At 41.6% G+C, this 25,477-nt stretch overlaps 1 protein-coding gene across 11 annotated transcripts in view; it reads left to right on the top strand.

Moving 5' to 3' along the window:
- The first annotated feature begins 1,590 nt into the window (after nucleotides 1–1,590).
- ICA1L (islet cell autoantigen 1 like) overlaps nucleotides 1,591–25,477 on the top strand; it is a 51,873-nt gene continuing 27,986 nt past the window's right edge. For 2 of the 11 annotated variants that reach the window (XM_053285446.1, XM_053285435.1), the window contains exons 1-10: nucleotides 1,703–1,786; nucleotides 3,047–3,133; nucleotides 5,420–5,585; nucleotides 8,014–8,086; nucleotides 8,991–9,114; nucleotides 14,810–15,008; nucleotides 15,244–15,369; nucleotides 19,453–19,551; nucleotides 19,991–20,061; nucleotides 22,777–22,817. In XM_053285446.1, the coding sequence (XP_053141421.1) occupies nucleotides 5,427–5,585; nucleotides 8,014–8,086; nucleotides 8,991–9,114; nucleotides 14,810–15,008; nucleotides 15,244–15,369; nucleotides 19,453–19,551; nucleotides 19,991–20,061; nucleotides 22,777–22,817 (892 nt within the window). In that variant the 5' untranslated portion in view covers nucleotides 1,703–1,786; nucleotides 3,047–3,133; nucleotides 5,420–5,426. The other 9 variants (XM_053285440.1, XM_053285442.1, XM_053285441.1 and 6 more) reach the window with 9 other exon arrangements.

Here is a 25,477-nt window from a genome sequence, read left to right as displayed (position 1 = left end):
GGGGGCCTGGAGGGTAGATGCTCTTGCCTAATAGCAGAGGGTTGGACCATGTGGCCATTTAGTGTCTTCTAACTCTGTAATACTGAGCATAGACACTTAAGGTTGTTCGACTCCAATGACATTTGGTATTACCATGTACCTTTCAACTTATGTCTCAGGCTTCAAATACTGGAAATGTAACATTTTTAAATACTGTTTTGGACTGCCTGAAATGAAACTTGTCCTAGTTCACCTTGGGATGTGGTGCCTAGCAATTTGATATCCAGGCTTGGTTTACACTGATCAGATTCATTTTGCATTTCAGGTTGAAGAGTGATGTTTACTATGGTTCTTTCTAAAATTAAGCTTTTTTGGATTAACATTGCTCTCAGTTTTTAAGGGTAATAGTTGCAGAAAAAAATGACAGGGATGTTAAATAAATTACTATAGTAATTTAATTTCAGAAAGGATCTTAGTAAACAGTAGCATCAGCTTGAAAAGCACAATATGTATGAACCAAGCCTGGATATCAAATTGCTAGACATCACATCCCAAGGCAAACCAAGATGTTTGTAAATGGTCATTTCCTTTCAGCCAGTCCAAAAATATCTCAAATAATGTTAGAGTTCCATGTTACAAACTATATTGAAAGATTAAAATAAAATAGTCTCCCAAAACTACCTACACTATCTGATTTGGGAACTTTAATAAGAAAAACAAAATATTTTAATGAGCATAGCTCATTGTAAATTTTATCAGGAAACTGTCTTATTGTTCCTCTGATATTGGCCCTTCTGAATCTCTCAGAAGTATTTTATGTGGCGTGTTTATTTTCTGACCAGTGTACTGAAATTAGCTGCAAGAGGGCAAAACTCTGTGCTGCTGTTTGTAAGATTAGACAAAACCATACCAATTTTGAAACTTTTCTGTAATTTTTCAGTAGCAGTGTCAGCTAGTTATAGCATTATTTGCTAAGGACACCTTAGTTAGGTGAGTTGTTTGCTTCTGTTTTTGATACAAATTGTATTATTTTGCTGTGTATTTGTATTCTGCTGGTTATGGACTGAAATAAAGCTATGTATGTATGTAATGATCATAGATAAGATTATTAGGCCTCACTGCATGGCCAACTCATTCACTCTCAATAATACAAGCATACTGGAGCATTTGTACAAAAGATAATTTAAGGTTCCTATTATGTTGGCCAAGGCACTCTTAAATATCAGAAACAACTGGAAGCAGGACATCCTTATGTCTCCCACTGAAACCACAGGACCTGAGGTTTACAGCAAGCACTCCAACAGACAGCAAGTCATATATGATAAAGTGGAAGGATGGTATTTGATGGGGGAAGGTATTTGAATTGACAGTCAGGAACAAGGGACTGTATCTTAGCCTTTTGTGGAGTGCTGCTCCATCACTGGAAGTGCCTTCTGCTTGTGGATCGATATTTGCACTTATGCAATCATATATGAATTATTATTTATTTGTTGCATTTTATACCACCTTTTTGCCTTGACAAAGGCACCCAAGGTGGTTTACAGTATTAAACACACACACACACACACACACACACACACACACACACACACGTTATGTATGAGTTACAAAGCGATGTTCTTTCAGGCTGTAGGTGGTCTTCAGGAGCCGAGGACAACAGCTCCCTGGCTTGGGTACCTTCTTTTTTGCCTTCCTCTTAGGGCACGTGCGTGTTTCAGTATTCCAGAGAAGGTGGGGGAGGGGCTGCCCCAACAGTCCTCAATGCTGGTATCTATGGGAGTTGAAGTTATCCACTTCCCTGGCCTGGGTACCTTCTTTCTTGCCTTCCTCTTAGGGCACTTGGGTGTTTCAGTATTCCAGAGTAGGTGGGGGAAGGGCTGTCCCAACGGTCCCCACAGGCCAGTGCTGATGTCTCTCTAGAGGAGCCTGTGCTATCTGCTCTCCTGGCCTAGGCAGGCACCTTCCTTCTTGGCTTCCTCTCAGTACACATAGGTTTTCCAGTACTTTAGGGAAGGGTGGGGGGGAGGATCTGCCCCAACAGGAGCCAAGGTTATCTGCCCTCCTGGCCCAGATGCCTTCTTTCTTGCCTTCCTCTCAGGGCAGGGGCAGAGCAAGGTTGGAGTGGACCTCGGACAAAAAGTCTCGATGGGTCCCTGCCACCTGCCACCTCACTGCCTTCTTCAGAGAAGCAAGAGAGGGAGAGTGAAGAGCAAGCTGTCGCTCAGTTGGCAGGCCCCTCCCTCTCCCTCAGGGTGAGGCCCAGACGAGAGACATTTGTCCTCCCTTGTTCAGTTATAGGCACGTCCCTGTTTCAGGGCACACAGATTCGTCAGTCCTCTAGGGAAGGTGGGGGAGGGGCTGCCCCAACAGTCTTCACAGGCCAGTGCTGGTCTCTAGGGGACGGGAGTCGATGTTATCCACTTGCCTGGCCTTTCTTGCCTTTCGGTCAGGGCACACAGGTCTTTAAGTAACCCTGGAAGGGTGAGGGATGGGGTTGCCCCGATAGACCTCACAGGCTCAGGGCTGTAGCTATAATTGAGCGGATGGGTTCAAAGAACCCGGGGCCCCCAGCTCCTGAGGACCCCTCAGCTCCACCCTTCCCTATTTTCTTCATTATCTCCCTCACTCTGAGGGGCCACTGGGGAGAGGAGTAAACACGGGCCCCCCTCTCCCCTAGCTATACCCCGGCAGGTGCTGATGACTCTATAGGAGCCAATGTTATCTACTCTCCTGGTCTGGATGCCCCCTCTCATGCCTTTCTGTCAGGGAAAGCTGTCTATAAGCACAGCTTTCCTTTTGTGAGCAGAAGAGCTTTTAATGATAGAAAAGTGTGCCACAGAAAGTTAGGATACAACGTATAGAAGTCTGAAAGTCAGATAAGCCACACATTCAATAGAATGTAGGGAGCATGGGAATTAGGCAGAAAAAATGGAGAGCAAAAAAAAAAAAAAAAAAAGAACACTAGAAAGTAAACTTCAAAAGGTGCTAAAAAAGAATATATCCTTTATTTGTACTCCAATTTCTTAATATGACTAATGCATTTTGTGTACAATATACTCTTTCTCAGAGGCAGTATTCACTTCCTATCTCCTAAGTGAGAAAATTCAGTATCTTTTGGCCCTGCTTTGGATCCTCCTCCTGCATCAGAGGTTAGGTAGGTATTGTTACTTCAGTGAAGCCCAGGATTTGGAGATTTCATTCCAGACAAGTTTGCCTGGCTCCTTCCTTTCTCCCCTTTTGGAAGAAATCAGAATAACTATATTCAGTCATGCATTTGGAGAGGAAGGATAGAATGGTTTTGTTTTGAAGAATATGCCTCTGCTGTTCTTTTACCTGATGTATTAGTCTGTGACTGTATTTTTGGTGGAAAGATTACATACACATACCATAAAAACATATCAGATCAGTCACTGTTCATTAAAACAAATATGTTAATTAAATTAACAATATTTATTTTTATTAAGTTAAATCCCCCCCCCCGCAAAACCAAGAACCTGAGCAGTAAAATATATACAGTACAGTAAAAGTATATAGCATTCTACTGACAGTACCTTTTAATTTAAGGCTGTGTAGTTGACATCCAAACTGATGCTGCACTAGCCAATTCCATGAAGTCATAGGAACATAGGAAGCTGCCATATACCAAGTCAGACCACTGGTCCATTGAGCTCAGTATTGTCTACACAGACTGGCAGCGGCTTCTCCAAGGTTGCAGGCAGGAATCTCTCTCAGCCCTATTGTGGAGATGCCAGGGAGGGAACTTTGAACCTAGATGCTCTTCCCAGAGCAACTCCATTCCCTAAGGGGAATATCTTACAGTGCTCACACTTCTAGTCTCCCTTTCATATGCAACCAGGGCAGATCCTGCTTAGCTAAGGGGACAAGACATGCTTGCTACTACAGGTGAAACTCGGAAAATTAGAATATCGTGCAAAAGTCCATTAATTTCAGTAATGTAAATTAAAAGGTGAAACTGATATATGAGACAGACGCATTACATGCAAAGCGAGATAAGTCAAGCCTTAATTTGTTATAATTGTGAGGATCATGGCGTACAGCTCATGAAAACCCCAAATCCACAATCTCTGAAAATTAGAATATTACATGGAACCAAGAAGACAAGGATTGAAGAATAGAACAATATTGGACCTCTGAAAAGTATAAGCATGCATATGTATTCAGTACTTGGTTTGGGCCCCTTTTGCAGCAATTACTGCCTCAATGCGGCGTGGCATGGATGCTATCAGCATGTGGCACTGATGAGGTATTATGGAAGACCAGGATGCTTCATTAGCGGCCTTCAGCAATTCTGCATTGTTTGGTCTCATGTCTCTCATCCTTCTCTTGGCAATGCCCCATAGATTCTCTATGGGGTCAGGTCAGGCGAGTTTGCTGGCCAATCAAGCACAGTACACTGTATACTTTTCAGAGGTCCGATATTGTTCTATTCTTCAATCCTTGTCTTATTGGTTCCATGTAATATTCTAATTTTCTGATATTGTGGATTTGGGGTTTTCATGAGCTGTACGCCATGATCATCACAATTATAAGGCTTGACTTATCTCGCTTTGCATGTAATGCGTCTGTCTCATATATCAGTTTCACCTTTTAATTTACATTACTGAAATTAATGGACTTTTGCATGATATTCTAATTTTCCGAGTTTCACCTGTACAAGACCAGGTCTCCTCTCCAAAGGAGCTTGCGATCCAGACTAGTGTTGCATTAGTGCAACAGGGTGTGCTTGCGCAATCTGTGGCATGTGTCCTATTATGAAACCTCTTCCTCAGTCCATATATGCTCGAAGGAATGATGCAAAACTATTTGTTTTCCTTGTTGCACAAGGGCAACACTTGTGAAAGTGGGCCAAAGGGGGGACCAAAGGGGCAAGTAGCTGCATAACTTTGAGCATGTGCTCAGCTGCACAACCTTCTTTCATGAATACATTTTTTCCATTGCACAGAGTTAGTCTGGATGTCAGTCAATATATTTAGGTAGAATTTTTTAAGTATACAATATACAGCTTATAGTTTAGATGTAATTATAATTGTTCATATATTTGGTACATGTAAAGACTGATTAACAAATGGATTGCCTCATGAAATTAACAGGTAGTGAAAAGAGTAAGGAAACTCTTGCAAATTAGAAGTTAATGTACCTAGAACACTGTACAACAATGCATATGAAGTCTTTATGAAAAGCCATGACACAGAGATGGACTGTTTAAAAAAACCTGGCAAAACTAAATTTTAATAATTAGATTTTCAAAATAAATAAATTCTTCATTCATTCATTTCCCCACTAATACCCTGTTCCGCCTCTGAAAAGCTCAGAATGGCTGATTAAATTAAGAGTTGCATTTTCCATTAGTAGTGTCTTAACAGAATTTGCTGGCACTTGATTGTTTTTTTTCTTTGACTCATTTACCTTTATGTTTTAGTTACATCATGGATACTGTCAAACAGTGTAATCCAGAAGATCAGTCAGTAGTCAGTAAAATGCAGAAGAAATACTGGAAAACAAAACAAGTCCTAATAAAAGTTACAGGAAAGAAAGAAGATGAACATGTGGTAGCATCTGATGCAGAACTGGATGCCAAACTGGAGGTAATCATGAACATTTTTATACAAATACTGAGGGATGGCTACTTCATCTGTATCACACTGCAGAATTAAATTAAAATCATTCCTTTCCATTTTTTCTTTTAAATCTGTGTTTATCTCTTTTACAATGTCTTTTGTGCACAGACATTTCAATCAAATAGCACAGCCTTGCAAATAGTTTAGCAATTGATGTTTGCTCTTCCCTTTTCTAATTCTTGGTATGATACTCCCTGGACCCCTCCCCATGCCAATTTGTTATCCCACCAGGACTTGGTAACTATGATCCTTTATGTTTTCTAAACTGTCCCCATTTTGAAAAACCAATAAAAAGTACAAGATTAATTTCCATTATCTGAGAAAAGGTTGGTCATGTCAAGTTTATTTGTAGTAGGTTGACTATCGCTGTAACCCTAATGCAACCTTATCATAGTGGTAATCATTTTAAGTGGCAATCATCCTGACTAAATAACTCAACAGAAGTCCTATGGGAATTAAGTAGCTATAAGAACATAAGAACAGCCCTGCTGGATCAGGCCCAAGGCCTATCTAATCCAACATCCTGTTTCCCACAGTGGCGCACCAGATGCCTCTGGGAAGCTCACAGGCAAGAGCCGAGGGCATGCCTTCTCTACTGCTGTTGCTCCTTTGCAACTGGTATTTAGAGGCATCTTGCTTCTTAGGCTGGAAGTGGCATATAGCCCTCAGACAAGTACAACAACAAATATTTACATACCGCTTTTCAACAAAATTTTCCAAAGCAGTTTACATAGAGAAATAATAAATACATAAGATAAGTTGGATCCCTGTCCCCAAAGGGCTCGCAATCTAAAAAGAAACAAGATAGACACCAGCAACAGTCACTGGAGGTACTTGTTGAGTGTGGATAGGGCCAGTTACTCTCCCCCTGCTAAATAAAGAGAATCACCATATTTAAAAGGTGCCTCTTTGCCCAGTTAGCAGGGTTAGCCATTGATAGATATTAATATTAGCAGTTTTATTTTCAACCCTGTTCCTAATTATTCCAAGCATGGAATTGGCATTTTTCACAACTGCCACACATTGTGTTGACACTTTTGACAAGCTGTCCATCATGACCCCAAAATCTCTCTCCTGGTCAGTCACTGGCAGCTCAGACCTCATCAGTGTATATATGAAATTGGGGTTTTCTGTCCCAATATGCATCTTTACACTTGCTAACACTGAACCGCATCTGCCATTTTGTTGCCCATTCCCCCAGTTTAGAGAGATCCTTTTGAAGCTCCTCACAATCTCTTTTGGATTTCACTACCCTAAATAGTATGGTGTCATCTGCAAATTTGGCCACTTTACTGTTTACCACAACTTCTAGATCATTTATAAAGCCCCTGGTGGCGCAGTGGTAAAACTGCCGCCCTGTAACCAGAAGGTTACAAGTTCGATCCTGACCAGGGGCTCAAGGTTGACTCAGCCTTCCATCCTTCCGAGGTCGGTAAAATGAGTACCCAGAATGTTGGGGGCAATATGCTAAATCATTGTAAACCGCTTAGAGAGCTTTGGCTATAGAGCGGTATATAAATGTAAGTGCTATTGCTATTGCTATTGCTAAATAAATTAAAAAGCACTGGTCCCAATACAAATCCTTGGGGGACCCCACAACTTACTTCCCTCTCATACCTACCCTCTGTTTCCTGTCCTTCAACCAGTTACCAATCCACACATGAAGCTGTCCCCTTATCCTATGTCTGCTAAGTTTTCTCAAAAGGTTTTGATGAGCAACTTTGTCAAAAGCTTTTTGAAAGTCCAAGTATACTGTGTCAACTGGATCACCTTTATTCACACTCCTGTTGACACTCTCAAAGAACTCCAAAAGGTTGGTGAGGCAAGATTTGTCTTTGCAGAAACCATGCTGGTTCTCCCTGCTCTTCTATATGCTTAACAGTTTTATTTTTGAGAATGTTTTCCATCACTTTGCCCGGCACAGATGTTAAGGCTAAGCTAACCAGCCTGTAAGTTCCCGGATCCCCCCCGAGCCCCTTTTTGAAGATCAATGTTACATTGGCTACTTTCCAGTCCTCTAGTACAGAGCCTGATTATAGGGATAAGTTACATATTTTTGCAAGGAAGTCAGCAATTTCACATTTGAGTTCTATTGATTAACTTAGTCTGGGTGTCAGCCTATGTAATTGTCTTAACATGCTGCTCTTGTATCAACAAATATATCTTCTGAACTAAATTAAACAGCTGAGTTACCTAAAATTTTGTTTAAAAGTTGGTTTATTGCATTCTTTAGTAGTTGTACAAGCATATACATAATAAAGATATATACTAGTACAAATCATAACATATATCATTACACTTATGAACCCTGTATTGGTTTAAGCTTGTGATTGAGATGTTTGCCAATTCAGTTAATGATAGTAAACTATACCAACAAACCTTTTGTTTTTTAAAGATTTTTCACACCATTGAAGTGACCTGCACAGATCTTTTAAAGACAATTGAAAAATACCAGCAGGGACTTAATGGTAAGATATAGCCATATCTTACTATACTTTAGTTTTGCCTTATTTTCTCTCTCTCTCTCTCTTTCTCTGGCATACCCGTCGCTAATACCATGTGTGGCATTAGCTCTTATGAGAGTTTAGGATGCATGATATAGGTCAATAATAGAACTAAAGAAACATTTAGGGGGCTGTATATATAAAGTAGCATTCTAATGTGTACCTGGCATTCATGTAAAATTTGAGAAATTTGATCCAGATAATTTCATTGTTCTAAAGTTGCTATTTCTCTTCTTTATCTTGTAACATACTTGCATATAGAGGAGCTTCTGATTTAGTGACACACACAAGATATGCAAAACGATCGGAACTTCTGTTAATGAAACTTTTCATTAACAGTAACAGAAACTTAACAGTAACAGTAACAGAAACTTTTCATTATAACAGTATAAAACTTTTAAATTCTGCTTGAAACAGTTCTGTAGACATGAAAGTGTTCATACTCTTTTATGAGCAAAAGTCTATGTTTTGCTATGTAGTGTAGGTTTGCTATGAACAACAGCAGACATCCTCACTAATGATGCACCCATGTGCTGAGAAAATGCATCCCTGCTGTGGAGAGTTTCCTGAACTCCACTGTGCTTATTGCCCAAGGGAAGTGATTGTCATTTCTCTCTTAGAGAGATATTTTCAGGTGGCACAGAAGACTTCCAAGAGAAGGAGATATCAAGCAAATTCCTATCTCTACACAATAAGCATAAGCAGTGTGTGGCTCAGGAAACTCTTTGCAAGTTTGCAGTGGGGACAGTTCTTGCACAGGCACATGTTTAGTGAGGATGTCGACCACTGCTTTCCATTTTCTCTTTGTAACAAGGGTGAACATAGTACAGTAATAATGCCAGGTAACTTATTTTATTATTTTTAATAGCTATATCTGAGCAGGAGAATGAGCTAGGGCTCTTCCTAAAGTTTCAAGCAGATCGAAGTGAAGCTCAAATTGACAGAATGATTGATGCCACTGGCAAGGCCCTCTGTTGTTCTTCTCAACAAAGGTAAGTATGTATATATAGAGATAGTTAGTTAGTTAGTTAGTTAGTTATTATCCCATTTATTCATAAATGAATTGAGTGTTATTGCTATAAAATAAATTGAATAGATGTAATATATTTACTTGGTACTCCAGAGCATAAATAAAACCGGTTTGAGCTGCTTAGTCAAACCAGTTTGGATACCCACAGATCTGGATCGTGATCTGTTGAGATCCATAAGAATGGGTACTGCACCTGCACAGGATCCTTGCGGGTGGAATACCGCATGTGCCCCGCCTCCACAGCTCCAGCATGTTGCAATCAGACCTCGTGCTGCTGCTCCTCGTTTGGATAAGTCCTTAGTGAAGTTACAATCTAAAAAAGAAGAAGAAGAAGAAGCTTTTATCTTTACAGTTATTGACGATGGAACGGACCTGACAACGTTAATGGACAATAGCTTCAAAAGATGACAAAAAGACTTTTAAGTCGTGTGAGGGATGCAAAGCTAAACTCCCCTCAAAAGACCTCCATGACTTGTGCTTGATTTGCCTAGATGAAGGGCACAATGTCTCAACTTGCAAGATCTTTCCGTCTTTCTCAAAACAAATAAGAAAAAATCAGGCTCTGAGGCTTCATGCTGCGATTTACAATGACGTTTTGAGCCCATCGACACCGGGAGAGCCACTCCCATAGACACTGACATAGAAGTCAGCATTGACTCTGTGGGCTGCCTTAACAAAGCTGTTGTAACCCTCGGCATCCACTTCAACATTGAAGGCTTTCAAAAGCTCCAAACTGCTAACTTTTGCCAGGCACTCAAAGTAAAAAGGAAACAGCTATCTGCAGAGGACGCCCCTTTGGTGCCCAAGACTACGAAACCGAAGACCATCGATTTGATCGAGGATCGGGCACCATCTTCTTCTGATCTACAAACCATAGATATCGACCAGCTAGGAGACCTGGCTCTGAGGGAAGCACACAACATCGACCGCCCCTCGACACTGATGGACGTCGAGACCAAGGTCAATATCACCGGCTCTCACACTAGTTGATTCTCTGGTGCCTTCAGATCAACAGCGATAGGAATTGTCAACATCAAAAACACTGTTGAAGACTGTTCTGGCCCCTATGTCTACGTGAAACACTCCAGTGTTGTCTGCATCGAGACAAGTTATACCTCAATATCAGCCACCTGCTCCTACTTTCGAAGTTGAGAAATGCAAAGACAATGGTGATGCTGGGTTGGACCCATCCATGGGCCAGACCTTACCCTCCATATTGGATTCCAGTACAAGTACTCCTTCCATGATTACTTTCAAGGGCTTCCTGCCCCAAAGTGACAAACATCCTGTGGAAGACCCAGAGGATACCACGGTCCCCGCACCAGTTCCAGCTGAAGAGCAACCCACTACCACTCAACCACTAGTCTGTTATGCCCTATCTGTGGCTCACCTGGCCACTACTTCTCCATGGCATGCTTGTGGTTTTTCTCACTGCACCATGGCTCTTACTATTCTGGCTGGTGCAAGCATGGGTTAATCCTCTCTGGGTTTTCCCTATGATTACCAGGAACAGAGGCTATAGAAGCCTACACAACCAAAGCCTTACTACTCCCTGACATTGTCTCTTGCACAGGTACTACTGGTTCACACCATAGCAAGTGGAGACACCACCGTCTCTTACTTCAAGTGTAGCAAATCAATGTCGACCCAGACTATTACTCCACCTCCTGTGCATAAATTGGTGTCTTCAGCTACTCAGACAGTGGTCCCTGACCCTAAGTCAAAGAAGACAACCACAGAAACACAAACCAAAAAACAAACAAACAAACCATAAGACGGCCTCTACTGAAACCTAATCACCTGAGCCGATGACACCGATGCATTCTGTTTCTAATAGTCATCATGGCTCTTCAGATTTTGAGTTGGATAATGAAGATCCAGACAATTTAGCTGATCCTCCAACAGACATGAGACCAGTCATACATGTCTCCCCCACAGAGGAGATGAAAGCATGCCACAACAAATTAAAGATATGCCTGAGGCCCTGTGTCTGGACGTGAAATCACAAGTAGCGACCATTGATGACCCAGTTTATAACTTCATGCTGAAGTCACAATCCACACAGCCAGTAGCTTTGTGGGTTCTTCCTATGATCTCTAGAGTGGCACAATGTTCATTGGAGGTTATACATACCTCCACTTCCACCATTAAGAGATTGGAGAGCTTCTATTTGTACAAGAAGCAGAAAACACTTATCTTTTGAAGCACCCAGCCCCGAATTCACTGGTCATTGATTGCGTGACATTCACAAAGTTGGGGAAAAGAAACACAACACCTGGTGATAAAGAGGGATGAAAATGGACAGGAAAGTGTACTCCACCGCCTGCCTGTCTATCAAGATAGATAGTGAATTACTCTGCCTGCATGGCAAAATATAATCATTGCCTGTGGGAAGACTTCCAACAAGATTTGGACACATTATTGCCTGAGGGTTGTTTTTTTTTTAAGTTTCAAACAGACCATGCCGAAGTCATCTGCGCTCACACGTCAGCAACTTAGCATCAGGGAGGACCACAGAAAGCACCTAAGATCCACCGCAGGAGAGCAAGTATACCAATACAAAGTATTGCAAAGACCCTTCAGCCTTTCCACCATCCCCAGGGTATTTACCAAGTGCATGGTGGCAGTAATGGTGCATCTGAGGACACAGGGTATTGTGGTTTACCCATATTTGGACAACTGGCTCATAACATCAAAAGACTACGTTCTCAGACATCATATGTGTTAGATCTCCTCCACGACCTAGGGATCCAGGTTAACTGGAAAAAGTCTTATCTAGAGCCAGTAAGCTACATTGGAGTTGTACTTAACATGGAAATGAAGAAGGTGTACTTATCCCACAAATGGTATGACTGCCTCAAGGAAATGGTCCAGGATTTCCATCAGCATCCCATGAAGACTACCCATCACATACATTTATTGGGTCTCATGGCATCCTGCAAGACAGCCTAAACCATACCTTTGCTCAACAGCAACAACATGAGTGGCAACTAAAGGAGGACTACTTCACTCTCCTCTTCAAAATGTAACTGACCATAGATCTATTCGCAACATCAAGGAATATGAAATGTGATTGCTTCTGTTCCAGAGCGGGACACAATCCACTGTCATTAAGGGATGCTTTTCAGATGGATCCCTTACATGTTTCCCCCACAAACCTTGATAAGGCGTGTGGTAGCTCAACTATTGAATACCCAGGTGGTATGCATTCTAGTGACACCATGGTGGCCAAGACAACCGTGGTTTCCACAGGTACTTGAACTGTCCAGAAACCGGTACCACCGATTGCCACAGGAAACAGATCTTCTTATTCAAGACAATGGCCAAGTGTTGCATCCAGACATGTTCACGTTGCACCTGAAGGCATGGCTAATAGACTTCTAGCAAAGATTCTACTTAACCAACACAAACCCTCCACAAGACGGAATTACTTGGGGAAATGGCTGCATTTCAAGACTTATGCTAAGGCGAGAGGTTTCAACCCCAGACAGGCTAGCATAAAAGAGGTTCTTAGAAAAGAAGACAACCTTAACATCTCAAGGCTTTGCAAATGTCTCGTTAAGGGTACATTTTGCTGCCCTATCAGCAAGACACTCTGGATGGGATGGCAAGATGCTCTTCTCACACCCTGATAGCAAAGCATTCCTGAAAGGCCTGATGAATGTATACCCTCCTGTACATACACTCGATGCACAACGGAATATCTCATTAGTCATTTCTGCATTAACTCAAGCCCCATTCAAATCTAGGAGGGCTGCCACTACTAAACTAGTAACCTTAAAAACTGCTTTCCTTATAGCCATCGTGACAGCTAAAAGGGTCAGTGAACTAACAGTTCTATGTATAGATTCACAATTTATCCAGATCTACCTGGACAAAGTACTAATGCGTATGGACCACGATTTCCTACCCAAAGTGGTATTGGATTTCCATCTTAACCAGGACATTGTGCTACCAACATTCTTCAGGAACCCATCCACTCCACTAGAGAAAGCTATGCATTTCTTGGATGTCCACAGGGCTCTACATTATTACTTGGATCATACAAAGGATTTCAGGTCTACCAAATGCCTTTTTATCGCTTACAAGAGCTTGGCAAAAGGTTCCTGTATCTCTAGACAACATTCACCCAATTGGCTAGTGGAATTGATTATACTGGCCTATAAATCACAAAATGAAGACCCTCCAAAAGATATCAAGGCCCACTCCATGCATGCCTATGCTTCTTTGGCTGCGCATAGCATTATCTGGCATATCATTTAAGGATATCTGTAAGGCAGTTACATGGTCCATGGAATTCATTCATTCATTCATTCATTCGATTTCTATGCTGCCCTTCCAAAAATGGCTCAGGGCGGTTTACACAGAGAAATAACAAATAAATAAGATGGATCTCTGTCTCCAAAAGGCTCACAATCTAGAAAAAAACTTAAGATAGACACCAGTAACAGTCACTGGAGGTACTGTGCTGGGGGTGGAGAGGGCCAGTTACTCTCCCCTTGCTAAATGAAGAGAATCACCACATTAAAAGGTGCCTCTTTGCCAAGTTAGCAGGGGTTAGAATTGCCATTCATCAAACATTACACCATAGATCTTCACTCTGCAGTGGAGGCTAACTTTGGAAGTGGCATATTAAAAAGAATGTTACAATAGCTACTGCACCCTCCTCCACAGAGAGCTAACTAAACACCCATACTTATAGATCTCAATGGATCACCATCTAGAAAAACAGGTTGCTTACCTGTAACTTTTGATCTGGTAGTGAGCCGTTGACATCCATAAGACCCTCCTGTCTACCCTGCTGCAGTAGTGTTGGGCTATGAGCGTAATGTGTGTGAAGATACATTTTACCTCCATAGTGAACTCATCATTCAAGGATGGTCATCCTCATTGGCTGTCTTCCAAGAACTGAAAAACATGACATCTGGCCTGCCTTAAATAGTACCACGCTGGAGTTGTAGAGGCGGGTTGTGGGCACCTCGAGGAGCTGCGGTATTCTACCTGTGAGGATCCTGCACAGGTGCAATACCCATTCTTATTGATGTCTACAGATCACTATCAAGTTACAAGCAGCCTGTTTTTCGGTCCAAATTTGGACCAAACCATGCCAACCGGTCCGTGCACAACCCTAACCTTTATCTTCCACAATCAGCACATGTGGAAGGTACCACTATGTTGAAAATGCACTGATTTGGTAGTTTAGTACATGTTTAGCAATTCCAAGAAAAATCTTATTGATATTCCAAGCCATTATATATCTAGACTGTTTGGGAGGCTGATAAATTTCTGTAAAATGCAAAAATCCCCCACTTCTGTCCTCCATAATCAGCATATGTGAAAGGTACCATCATGCTGAAAATGCACTTGTTTGGTAGTTCAGGATTTGTTTAGCAACTCCATGCGTAAAGAATTATATGCCAATCCATTATATCTTTAAACTATTTTTTATATTTGTCAACATTAATCATTAAAGTTTATTACATATACACTGCAGACTCCCAGTTATTAGCAATGATATGGTAGAAACAAAAGCAGAACACACCTAAAGGAACTGCTCATTGCCATTCTCTGCATTTTCTACTGCTGCCATTTAACTATTGGCATTTTTATTTTATAAGTAATCAATTTTACTTCTTTCTTTCTTTTTTTGTCTTCAGGCTAGCTCTTTGCACTCCTTTGTCTCGGCTTGGACATGAACTTGCAACCTTTAGTCAGAGAGCTGTGTCTGATACCTTGCTAACAATCAATCGAATGGAGCAGGCACGCACAGAATATAGAGGTGCTTTGCTGTGGATGAAAGACGCTTCCCAAGAACTGGATCCAGACACTTGCAAGCAAATGGAAAAGTTCAGAAAAGTATGTATCCCTAAAGCTTTGGGGTCAGATCCTAGAGCTGGCACAAGGACAGTAGTTGTGCTTTCACACATGTGCTGGTCATTAGCAAATAGGCTGCTTTGCTTGTGTGGAAGCTAATATGATTAGGCCATAAGGTTACATAAATATCAGGTTTGTTTAGAGTGTGTGTGCCCAAAAAAAAAGTTTTGTTTTGTTTTTTTTTAAATGCAGTTATAATTTCTTTATATTATTCTAGGTGCAAATGCAAGTAAGAAACACCAAGGCCCAGTTTGATAAGCTGAAGATGGATGTTTGTCAGAAGGTGGACCTTCTTGGAGCCAGCCGCTGTAATATGTTGTCCCACTGCCTTGCTATCTACCAGGTATCTGTCCCAATTTCTTAGGCAGTATGAGTACTTCTGTATCATAGATGTAACATCATTCTTTAAAGTTTAATATCTTGAGTTATAACTTAATGCATGTGAGTTCTGTTATCATAGACTTTATATAAAGATGCTTAAGAGTGACTGACTGGGGGTATAAAAATTGTTAGAGTTCTTCCACATGAGACTAACAATGATGGGCAAGCTCTTCCAGCTTTGTAATCAATTCAGTTTTTCTGAGCTTTCTCAGGGAACTTTCAGGAAGGTCCAGGGTCTTCCAGAAAGACCAGACCTTTCAAATTCTTTCTGCCAGTTCCCACTCCTTCCCAAATAAATTTAACCTTGCAGCTGGTGGGGAGGGAAAGCTTCCCTATAGCCTCATTCCAGTGGCAGCGACTGTCTGTTGGGGCTGGGATGGGGCAGAGCTAGGGGTTAACCATAGGTGGATTAAGAGTACTCAGGTCCAATCCACAGACAAGTTAGAAATAAGTGGAAGGGCAATCACCAGCTCATGGTTTTCTCCAATCTGTAAAGTTGTTTACTTGTCTCATCGAAAATCTCCATCTTTCATACCAGCACTTGGCAGCTGGCTATTTAATGCTGAGAGTAAAGGAATCCTGCCCTTAGAGTGATTCATGGTGGGTATCAGTTTGGAAAGTAGCAGTGTTCTCTCTCTCTCTCCCGCCCCCCGCTCGTCCCCATGTCTCTTTTTCCCCTCAGTAGCTCTATCCCTTCTATCAACATTGCCTCCATTTCTCTTCCTCCTTGCAGTCTCAGCTCTCTCCTCCCCATGCAGGATTTGGCTAAAAAGACCACCTGAAGTTGTCACTTATATTATGGTCACTCTCATAATATAAACATTTCTGGGTTATGTCCTTAGGCTGCAATCTTATGTGCACAAGAGTTCATTAAGGCTTCACTTGGAAACCTTATAGAATTGGCTGCAATTCTATGCAACATTTACTTTATCAGATTTGAAAATTAAGCCATATAGATCACAGACCTGACCAAATAATTCATGCCGAAGATCTCTCCATCCAATACTACTACCACTCACCAAAAAAAGTTTAAAAACAAAATAACCAACAGCAAACAAAAACTGTTATAAGGACTAGAGAGAGAGGTGCAGCTACTTGATTAGTCAGTAAATGGCAAAACATCTTTCATCCACGATTTTATTGTGGATGAGCATGCTGACCTGGTACGTGTGACGGAGACCTGGTCAGACAAGCTGGGTGGGGTTGGTCTTTCACAGCTTTGTCTTTCAGGTTTCCTGATCCTTGAGAGCCCCACCTCCTCTGTCCTGGAGGGGGTGTTGCAGTAATCTATAATGAGACCTTTCCCCTTTCCAGCTGTCTTGGGGGACTTCAATGTCCAAGCTGAGCCCCCCCCCAACCAGTAGGAGTGGCTCAGGATTTCATGGCCTCCATGGCAATCATGGGCCTATCTCAGCTGGTATCAGGCCCTACCCATGTGGCAGGACATACTCTGGATCTGGTTTTCTCTGACCAAAGAATAAATGATCCGGAGGTAGGGTAACTGAGATAACTCCCTTGTCATGGACAGATCATCACTGGTGGGGTTTAGTTTGACTGCTTCTTCTACTGTCTGCAGGGGCGGTGGACCAATTAAAATGGTCTGCCCCCAGAGGCTTATTGATCCACTTGGTTTCCAGACAGCCCTCGGGGAGTTTCCAGTGTCCAGAGTTGACGACTCCTCTGGAATGTAGAGACAGCCTGGGCTATTGACATGGTCACTCCTAAACACCCTCTCTGGCTTGGTGGAGCCCGTTCTGCAACTTGGTTTTCCTAGGAGCTTAGGGCAATGAAACAACTCAGACGATGGCTAGAATGACGCTGGAGGAAGAGCTGTGACTTATCCGACTGAACAAGGGCTAAAGCCCATTTTAGGGACTACTCCATGGTGGTGGCAGCAGCAAAGAAACATTTTTTTCTCCGCCTCCATTGCATCAGTGCATACCAATGGAGCTGTTCAATGTAGCAAAGGAATTGCTCCACACATCCCCCCAGCTAGTGGCCTACAGTCCGTTATGATCAGTTTGCATGTCACTTTGTGGATAAAGTCTCTTGCATCCATGCTGATTTGGACTCCAGAGTTTTGGCAGTTCCGTCAGACATGCTTCGGGTACCATCTGGTCCTGTTGTGTGGGATTATTTTCAGTTAGTACAGCCTGAGGATGTGGATAAGCTCATGGGCAGTGTGCAGGTGACATCGTGTATGTATTTTTATATTTTATTTTAATTCTTATTGTGTAGTTTTTATGGTTTTATATTGTTAAATGTTTTGTAAACCTCCTTGAGATTATTTTAATGAAAGGTGGTACAGACATTTAAAAAATAAATAAAATAAAAATTCTGGAGTTCCCTGGTTTCCAAATTGTGCCTATGGTTGCTCATAAAGGCAATCTCAGAATTCCTAAAAATGAAACACAAATATTTCTGTATATACTTGTATACCCTTTCCCACCACATTTTCTAGATTTCTGAATGTTACTATGATTTGCTAATGCAATTTTAAAACATACAAAAGAAAAGGAAAAGCTAAAAGCTCCCAGCAAATGCTGGAGAAATCCAGTGCCTTCTGAGGGCTTGGTTGAGCTCCTACCATTTCTGAACTCCATTTGCTTGCAGACTGAGTGCCCCCAGTTTGCAAAAACTACAACCACTTTTCATAAAAGATGGGACACCAACACAATGTGTGCTCGCCGCTCTCTAATAGAAACAGGGCTTCCTGCTTCCTTCCAGCCTCATTCAAAAACTGTGCCTACCCCCAGATGGTTCTGATTAGTGGTCAGGTAAATCAATCATAGCTGAGCCTTTCTTTATTGGCTGAGGCTTCAGTAGGATCTGGAAGTGGCTCCTGGAGGACTAGCCCACCTTGTGATAACAAACAAAAAGCTAATTACTGGCTAGGATTATTAGTTATTTAATATTAATATTGAGGAGGTAATCATTATGCTAATTTTAGCCAGCAAGGGCACAGAGCCTGGAGCCCACCCTAGCGACATAAACTGCAGGTCCTGGAGCAGTATACTCTTGAGAGAAAGAGAGGAACTACAATTCCAATGCATTCCAGAGAGTTAAACTTGGCTCAAAGCCATATTCACATATAATATTCTGTCTTGGGTTCAATCTTAATATGATGTGGGTGTGATATGTAAGTGCATCTCCTGACATTCTTTTCTTTTGCTAGAAAAACTCACAGCTTGGTGCTGGGAGAATTTAACTCTTTCCTCTTGTGCTGCAACCCTGATCCAAATCATCCAGCTGACGCTGTTAGCTGTTCAAGGGAAAACCTTTGTATTGTGCCTATATGTCTTCACCAGCAAAGCAATTAGCAGTCTGAGGGGCAATTTGGACCAGGGCTGCAGCACTGGAGGAAAGGGTTACTCACTCCCTCTCCTTGCTGCTTGTTTCCCTACTCAGAATAATCTCACCACAAACTGTTCTTTCTTTAAAAAAAAAAAAAAAATTGTGATCAGAGCAGCATTACAAATTTTTAACCTTACATATCTGTCTGTCTGTTTACACACACACAAATACAAGTACACATGTAGCAGAATTCCCCGGGTTCTCTGTGACAGAGACTTGACACCAATAGTGAGAGAAAGCAGATTTATTGCCGGCAATTGGTCTCAGTGGAATAAATTCCAAAGGCTGAGACCCAGATTACACTGTGGCTTCGCCTTTTATACACATAACAATTTACATATAGTGGATAAAATTCTCATTAGTAAGCATTGTCATCTTAACAATTACTACCAATCAGACAATTTCCCATACTAAGCTATAACTAAGCATTTCTCCCCCTCCTTCCCTCTGCATCTTGCTAAACTATTTTCACTCCCTAAAATTGTGGCCTTGAGAGAGTGCTGGCCAGCAGGTTGTTATCTACAGATAGCAAAAGGGGCCCCTGTCTTACATACCAACAGGAATTTATTGTGCTGTTAGCAAGTAGTAATTAGAGCAGCTTGGGTTTATGCAGACCCTTTTAACCATTTCTTGACCATAAAACTGAGTCTGCCTCACACACACACACAACATCAATATTTGTTTCCTTTAGATGACTTTTTTGCATTTCTGTGAGAAGACAACTCAAAGGATGTCTGAAATTAATGAAGGCATTACTTGTTTCCACTCATGTTATCCTGATGCATCTGAGGTGAAGATTTTATATTATTTGTCAAATAAAATAAAATGCCAGCTCTAGAGAGGAAGCATGCTGTGATGGCTGGCTAGTTTGGGACTGTCAATGTATTTCCATATTTCAGGAGCATAGGGGCTTGCTGGGGCTGCAGGATGAGCTCAGCCAGCAGCCCCCAGTTTTTAAAATAATCTCTCAATTATGTTTTTAGAATGTGCTGCTATATTGATGATGGTCACCTGACAAGTTATAATTATGTGGGGAAATGAACATCATTATTATTTAAATAAGATGCTAGTGCTTTGCTGGCCACCAACCTCCCAATCAGAGAAGGCAAATGAAGAAAGAGAGAGCATTAAAAATTGTCATCAGAATTCTTATATAATTTTTTTTGGAGGGGGTCAAGTTAAACATGTTACTCTCTTTTTAAAAATAACATTTTTATGAGTGATTTCAGGAGGCTATTAACCAATCTACAGAAGAAGGTAAAGAGAATGATGAAGATGCTATCTCTGCAAACCTTGATAAGTAAGTGTAACAGATAACATCTAAAAATGGCAGAGCCAAAAAGCCACAACCTTCACTTTACATTCTAGGCAGGGGAAGGAAGCACTGCCAGACCCCTCTTAGCTATGAAATGTGGAAGCTCCATGAATGCCCAAGCACGTGGGGAGCTAAATACTACCATATTTACCCAAATACAAGATGACTCTGAATTTAGAAGAGCCTCTTAAAAAATAGAGGTTTAATACAGGTTATACCTATATTTACCCCTGATTTCTATCATCAAAGAACTTGGAAAAAACCTAGTCTTAGATTCAGGTAAATAAAGTAGTGGCAGCAGCATGTGTCTGTCATGATCCAGTATAGGGCACATACAGAGCCCTCCCACCGCTACTGTGCCATGCTGTACTCAACCTGCCATGGCAAAGGAATGGTCGCAGGCTTGTAGCCAGCCTCAGAATTTGGGGGGCAGGATTGCAGAAGTCAGGCAGGTTATAAAATGTTCAGTGAGAACAGTCAGTGAGGCTGGGGAGGAAAGAGAATTTTTTGGTGTGGCAGGTACACACCATGCCACCAGCTGGCTATGGGCCTGAATGGTCGCACCCTCAATTGAGCATCTAGAAACCTGGGCCCTTGTGTACAGACTACTTCCAACTGCTAGTCCAAACTGTCACAGTAAAATCCGTGCAGGTGGGAAGTGACTGGGAAGTGACTCTCACTGCTCAGTGACTGAAAAGGGATTTGGGAGCAGTGTTCCCTCTAACAAGGATTCCCAGATGATGTTGACTACAACTCCCATAATCCCCAAGCAGAAGCCATTGCAGCTGAGGATGCTGGGAGTTGTAGTCAACGACATCTGGGAATCCCTGTTAGAGGGAACACTGCTTGGGAGGCTTCATTCATTTTACTGGAGGCTACAGGATGGGAGAGTGAGAGAGAATGAGGTAGGTCCAGAGCTTCAATACAGCTTCCCCTGAAAACAGCAGCCATGAATTAAAATGAAAAGCACCTGTTAAAAGTAAGACCTGCATTACTATTAAGATTTGTCCAGATGCATTTTATACAATGTATAAAATGCCTTTGGACAAATCTTAACAGTAACACAGATTTTACCTTTAGGAAATGCTTTTCATTTTAATTCATGGTTGCTGTTTTCAGGGGAAGCTGCACATTTAACATAGTGAGGCGCTTCACACGATTGGTGTGAAGCGCCAGATGGGATTTGTGCAGGGAGAACGAGCTTAGCCCGCTCTCCCCACACATGATGAGTCGCTCATTGTTGGGCGGCCAGATCGGCTGCCCAGACGAGTGACTACTCTGGTCGGGTGCTCCTGCGCCCGGCGGCAGCACCGTCAGGAGTGCTGGGGGAAGGGGAGCACTGCCACGCAGCGCCCCAGCCCCCCCCCCCCGCACTCCAGAAAGGCACCGCATGCGTGTGTGGTGCCTTCCCGGGTCCCCCCTCCCCTCTCCCCTCCCCCACCCCAGTGTGTTAGCCATGGTTGCAAGGCTGACACACGATCAAATAAACAAGGTTTATGGAGTGCTCGCTCCATTAACCTTGTTTAGGGTGAGGGGTAGTTAGGCAAGCTAGCCGCCCGCGAGTCCAGTGGTTCTCACTATTGCTCGAAACTGGGCTAGGGGAGCCCAGCTCAGTTTTGAGCAATTGTGTGAATAGTTTCAATGTGTAGTTATGGCCTGAGAACAAATCTGAATGATTGGTAATTTGTTTTCAAACTGGAGATAGTGTTAGAAGTGATTTTTGTGTTTCATTAATCTGTAGATTACCATTTTGTTTTTGGTAAAAAGCCATAAATAAAGCTACATCTCAGAAAACCAAGATGAAGCTAAAGACAGAATGCTATTATTTCCTGAATGCTTAATCATTGCTGCATCCTCCCTCCACTCCATTGCTCGCAATCTACAAAGCTATAGAGTATTGCCTAAACTTAACCACATACATTGGATTTAGAATCTGTTGTGTGGATTTTCAGTTTTCATAAAAGCATAATGCACAGAGGATAAATTGCTGACATCCTGAGTAATGCTGGACATATGCACCTAAAAAGGGTATGCACACAGCACTAGTATCCCATACCTGCCAACCAGCCAGAGGCCATTGCAGCTGGAGATGATGGGAGTTGTAGTCAAAAACATCTGGGAATCCCTGTTAGAGGGAACACTGCTGCCAACATGTCTCTATTTTCCCATTCACCTGAATGGGAAAATAGGGACATCTTGCCAGGTATAGTATCCCCTCTTCTGAGGTGTGGGTGCTTACACAAGGGATGGTGATTTTGCAGTGGCAAGGGTGAATGGGAAACGTAGATATAAGCCTGCACAACATGCCAACTACTGAAATGAATGGGACATAGTTATAAACAAAATGCTCTTGATTGCTCTGAATCAAAAAGCTAGAACAAGTTAAATAAATAAATAGGCAACTGGATTAAATTCTCTACTGAAATACATTCAAAGATTCATGCAGATCAAGATATGTGCCAAAAATTCCCTGTTCATTTTAGGTATCTAAAAGTAATTTTATTTCAGTCATTCCCTGGATCTTGACCATATGAATTCAGAGATTAAAAGCATCTTTTTCCCCCCTGGGAGATAATATAAATACAATGATCACATGCATACATGAGGATGAGCAGACTCCAGTTCCCCAACTGTATCAGTAGCATTTCAGTATTTCTAAGAAGTTCCATATAACTGGAATTACTTTTTTTGTAATTCAAGGTTGATTTTACTGGATGAAGATGCTTCTGCCATTCCATCAGGTACAGTACTGATATTTATTGTACTGGGCATAGGAACATAGGAAGCTGCCATATACCAAGTCAGACTATTGGTCCATCTAGCTCAGTATTGTCTTCACAAACTGACAGTGGCTTTTCCAAGGTTTCAGGCAGGAGTCTCTCTCAGCCCTAGGATATCTTTCTGAAGTCAATAAAAATATATCTAGTAGATCCCTTGTCTCCTCAGTATCCTTATTTATTTTGTAAAAGACAATGTAGTAATCATTTCCATAAATTAACAGTAAGAAGGCTGCCACTCTTCTCAATAAGAAACCTTTCCTGGTCTGTGGGTGGTACAGTACATACGTAGTTTACATAGTTATCAGGGAAAAGTTGGATAGATGAACCTGTCCTTGACCGGACTCTTGTATTTGGTATTGCTCATCTTCCTAATTTCTTTGCCCATCCTGCTTGAACTAAAAAAACCCCCCAACATATTTGTTGTACAACTGTGCTCTGACGAGGCTGCAATATCATAAGGCTGCATATTAGTGTAACTTTTGCGAGTTTTTAAAAGTTTGTCCATTTAAAGAGCAAAATAAATCTTTCCCAAGACAGCCTAGTTGTTCTATCAGTGAGCATAGAAACAACAATTAAAAATGCATATTAAACAGATGTGCATGAGAAAGAGCATGTGTGGTGTAAGCAATGCACACCAAACTCACACAAAATATAATTGGGGAAGTCTGTGTCCTGGCATGTTCATTTTTATAATGGTAGATTTTAGGAGTGAAGTATTTCTATTAGAGATCGATAAGAATAATCAAGGAAGATGCAGATGACAACATAGGTATATTTTTTCATATCTTTAGATAAAATGGAACGTTCTTTTTGGCTGCTCTAAGCTACATATGACAAAATTAGAGAGAGAATGGGAAGTAAAGTTGAGCACATAGAAGGTGCTTGTGAATTTTCCTTTCCCCCCTGCAGCTCCCTGCATCCCATCTTCTCCATTCCTGATCTTCAGGGGCAGCTTGCGGGTGATGGGGGGCAGGATCCTGTGAGAAAGAGGACATGGAGAAGTTTGCTTACATGAAGTTCCTTCCATATGGTAGCTGACATCCAGACTAACATTGTGTGCTGAAAAACATTTTGCATGTGCAGCGGGGGAGAAGTGATTTTTACCAATCTCCCCTTCCCTCTGTCCCTGAGAGTTGTGGGGCCTCAGGGAGGCATAGAGTGCTTCAGAAAGAAGGGGGATTTGTGAAATCACTAGGGATGTGCACAAAACCGGTTTGCTTGGTTAAGTTCGAATTCGAACCGGGTTCGAACCAGGAGGGTGAGGTTCAGTTTTGGTTTTGCTCAACCCCCCCGGTTTGGTTCAAATTCAGACTGTTTTGAATTGGTTCAAACTGGTTCAAACCTCCAAACATGGGTGGTGTGGTAGCTGGCACCCAAGGGTACCTACCACCCAAACCCCAAAGCAATTGGACACTCATACAATTTTTTATGAATTTTTGAAATTTATTTTTATTTTTTTCTCATAGGGTATAATGGGACTTGAACCAGCCCATTATTCCTTATTGTGGAGCACCCATGGGTGCCAACAACCACCCAAACCCCAAAGCAATCGGACACTCCTACGATTTTAATGAATATTTGAAATATTTTTAATTATTTTTCTCATAGGGTATAATGAGATCTGAACCAGCTCCTTCTCCTTACCATGAATGCAGGATGCTCAAACCAAACCCTTGTCCAACCTCTCTCACTCTCTCCCTTCACTACCAGCTTCCTGTACTCTGCATCTTCAGCTGCTGCTTGGCTTATATTCTACCATGGCTTTTGCCAGTGACTTGGGCTGGCATGTACAGAGCTGGGTGACAGCAGCTTACCTATCTATCATATTTATATACCGCCTGGTATCTCTCTCTGTCTAGGTAGTGTACATAATTCTAAACCGCCTATATCCTACAAGCAAGCTCATGCAGACTAGATGCAAGTTACCTGTGCTCTGAATTGCTTTTGCATTTTCTCTATAGGATTTTAAAAATCTTTTATCATGAAAAAGGCTCAGGTTAGTTAGATAGAAAACAGTAGTTTCTAGTTGATGGGACTGAAACTGGAATGTGGGAATCATTTCTCCTTAGACCCTTGTGAATCAACCTGTCAATCAGCCATTTTATTTATTTATTTATTTATTTATTTATTTATTTATTTATTTATTTATTTATTTATTTATTTATATCTACTGCTTTAGGAACGTTTGTTGAAAAGCGATATATAAATATTCATCGTATTCTGCCTGCGTGGCTGTCATGGCCTAGTATTTGAGGATAGGTGTGTGGGAATGTATTTAGAAATTCACAGATGATGATGATGATAAATTAATTATCGGGCTCTGATAATTTATACTGCAATCCCAGGGGATAGACGAGTTGATGAAAAATAATTGGAGAAAATAACTAAATACAAGGACCTTCAGATTGAAATTGAGCAGCTCTGGAAAAAGAAAACAACAGTGGTGCCAATAGTTGTTGGTGCAGTACCAAAAGAACTTGAACACAATCTTGACACCTTGGGCATCAATATAATTACAACACATCAACTACAGAAGGCCAAACTACTCAGGACAGCATAAATACTACGGGACAGATACTACAGCAATATCTTTAATTCTTCTTTAGTTATCCTAGACCCTT

Source organism: Hemicordylus capensis, chromosome 1 (assembly GCF_027244095.1).
Source record: "Hemicordylus capensis ecotype Gifberg chromosome 1, rHemCap1.1.pri, whole genome shotgun sequence".
Lineage (NCBI taxonomy): Eukaryota > Metazoa > Chordata > Lepidosauria > Squamata > Cordylidae > Hemicordylus > Hemicordylus capensis.
This window is presented reverse-complemented; position numbering and strand designations above follow the sequence as displayed.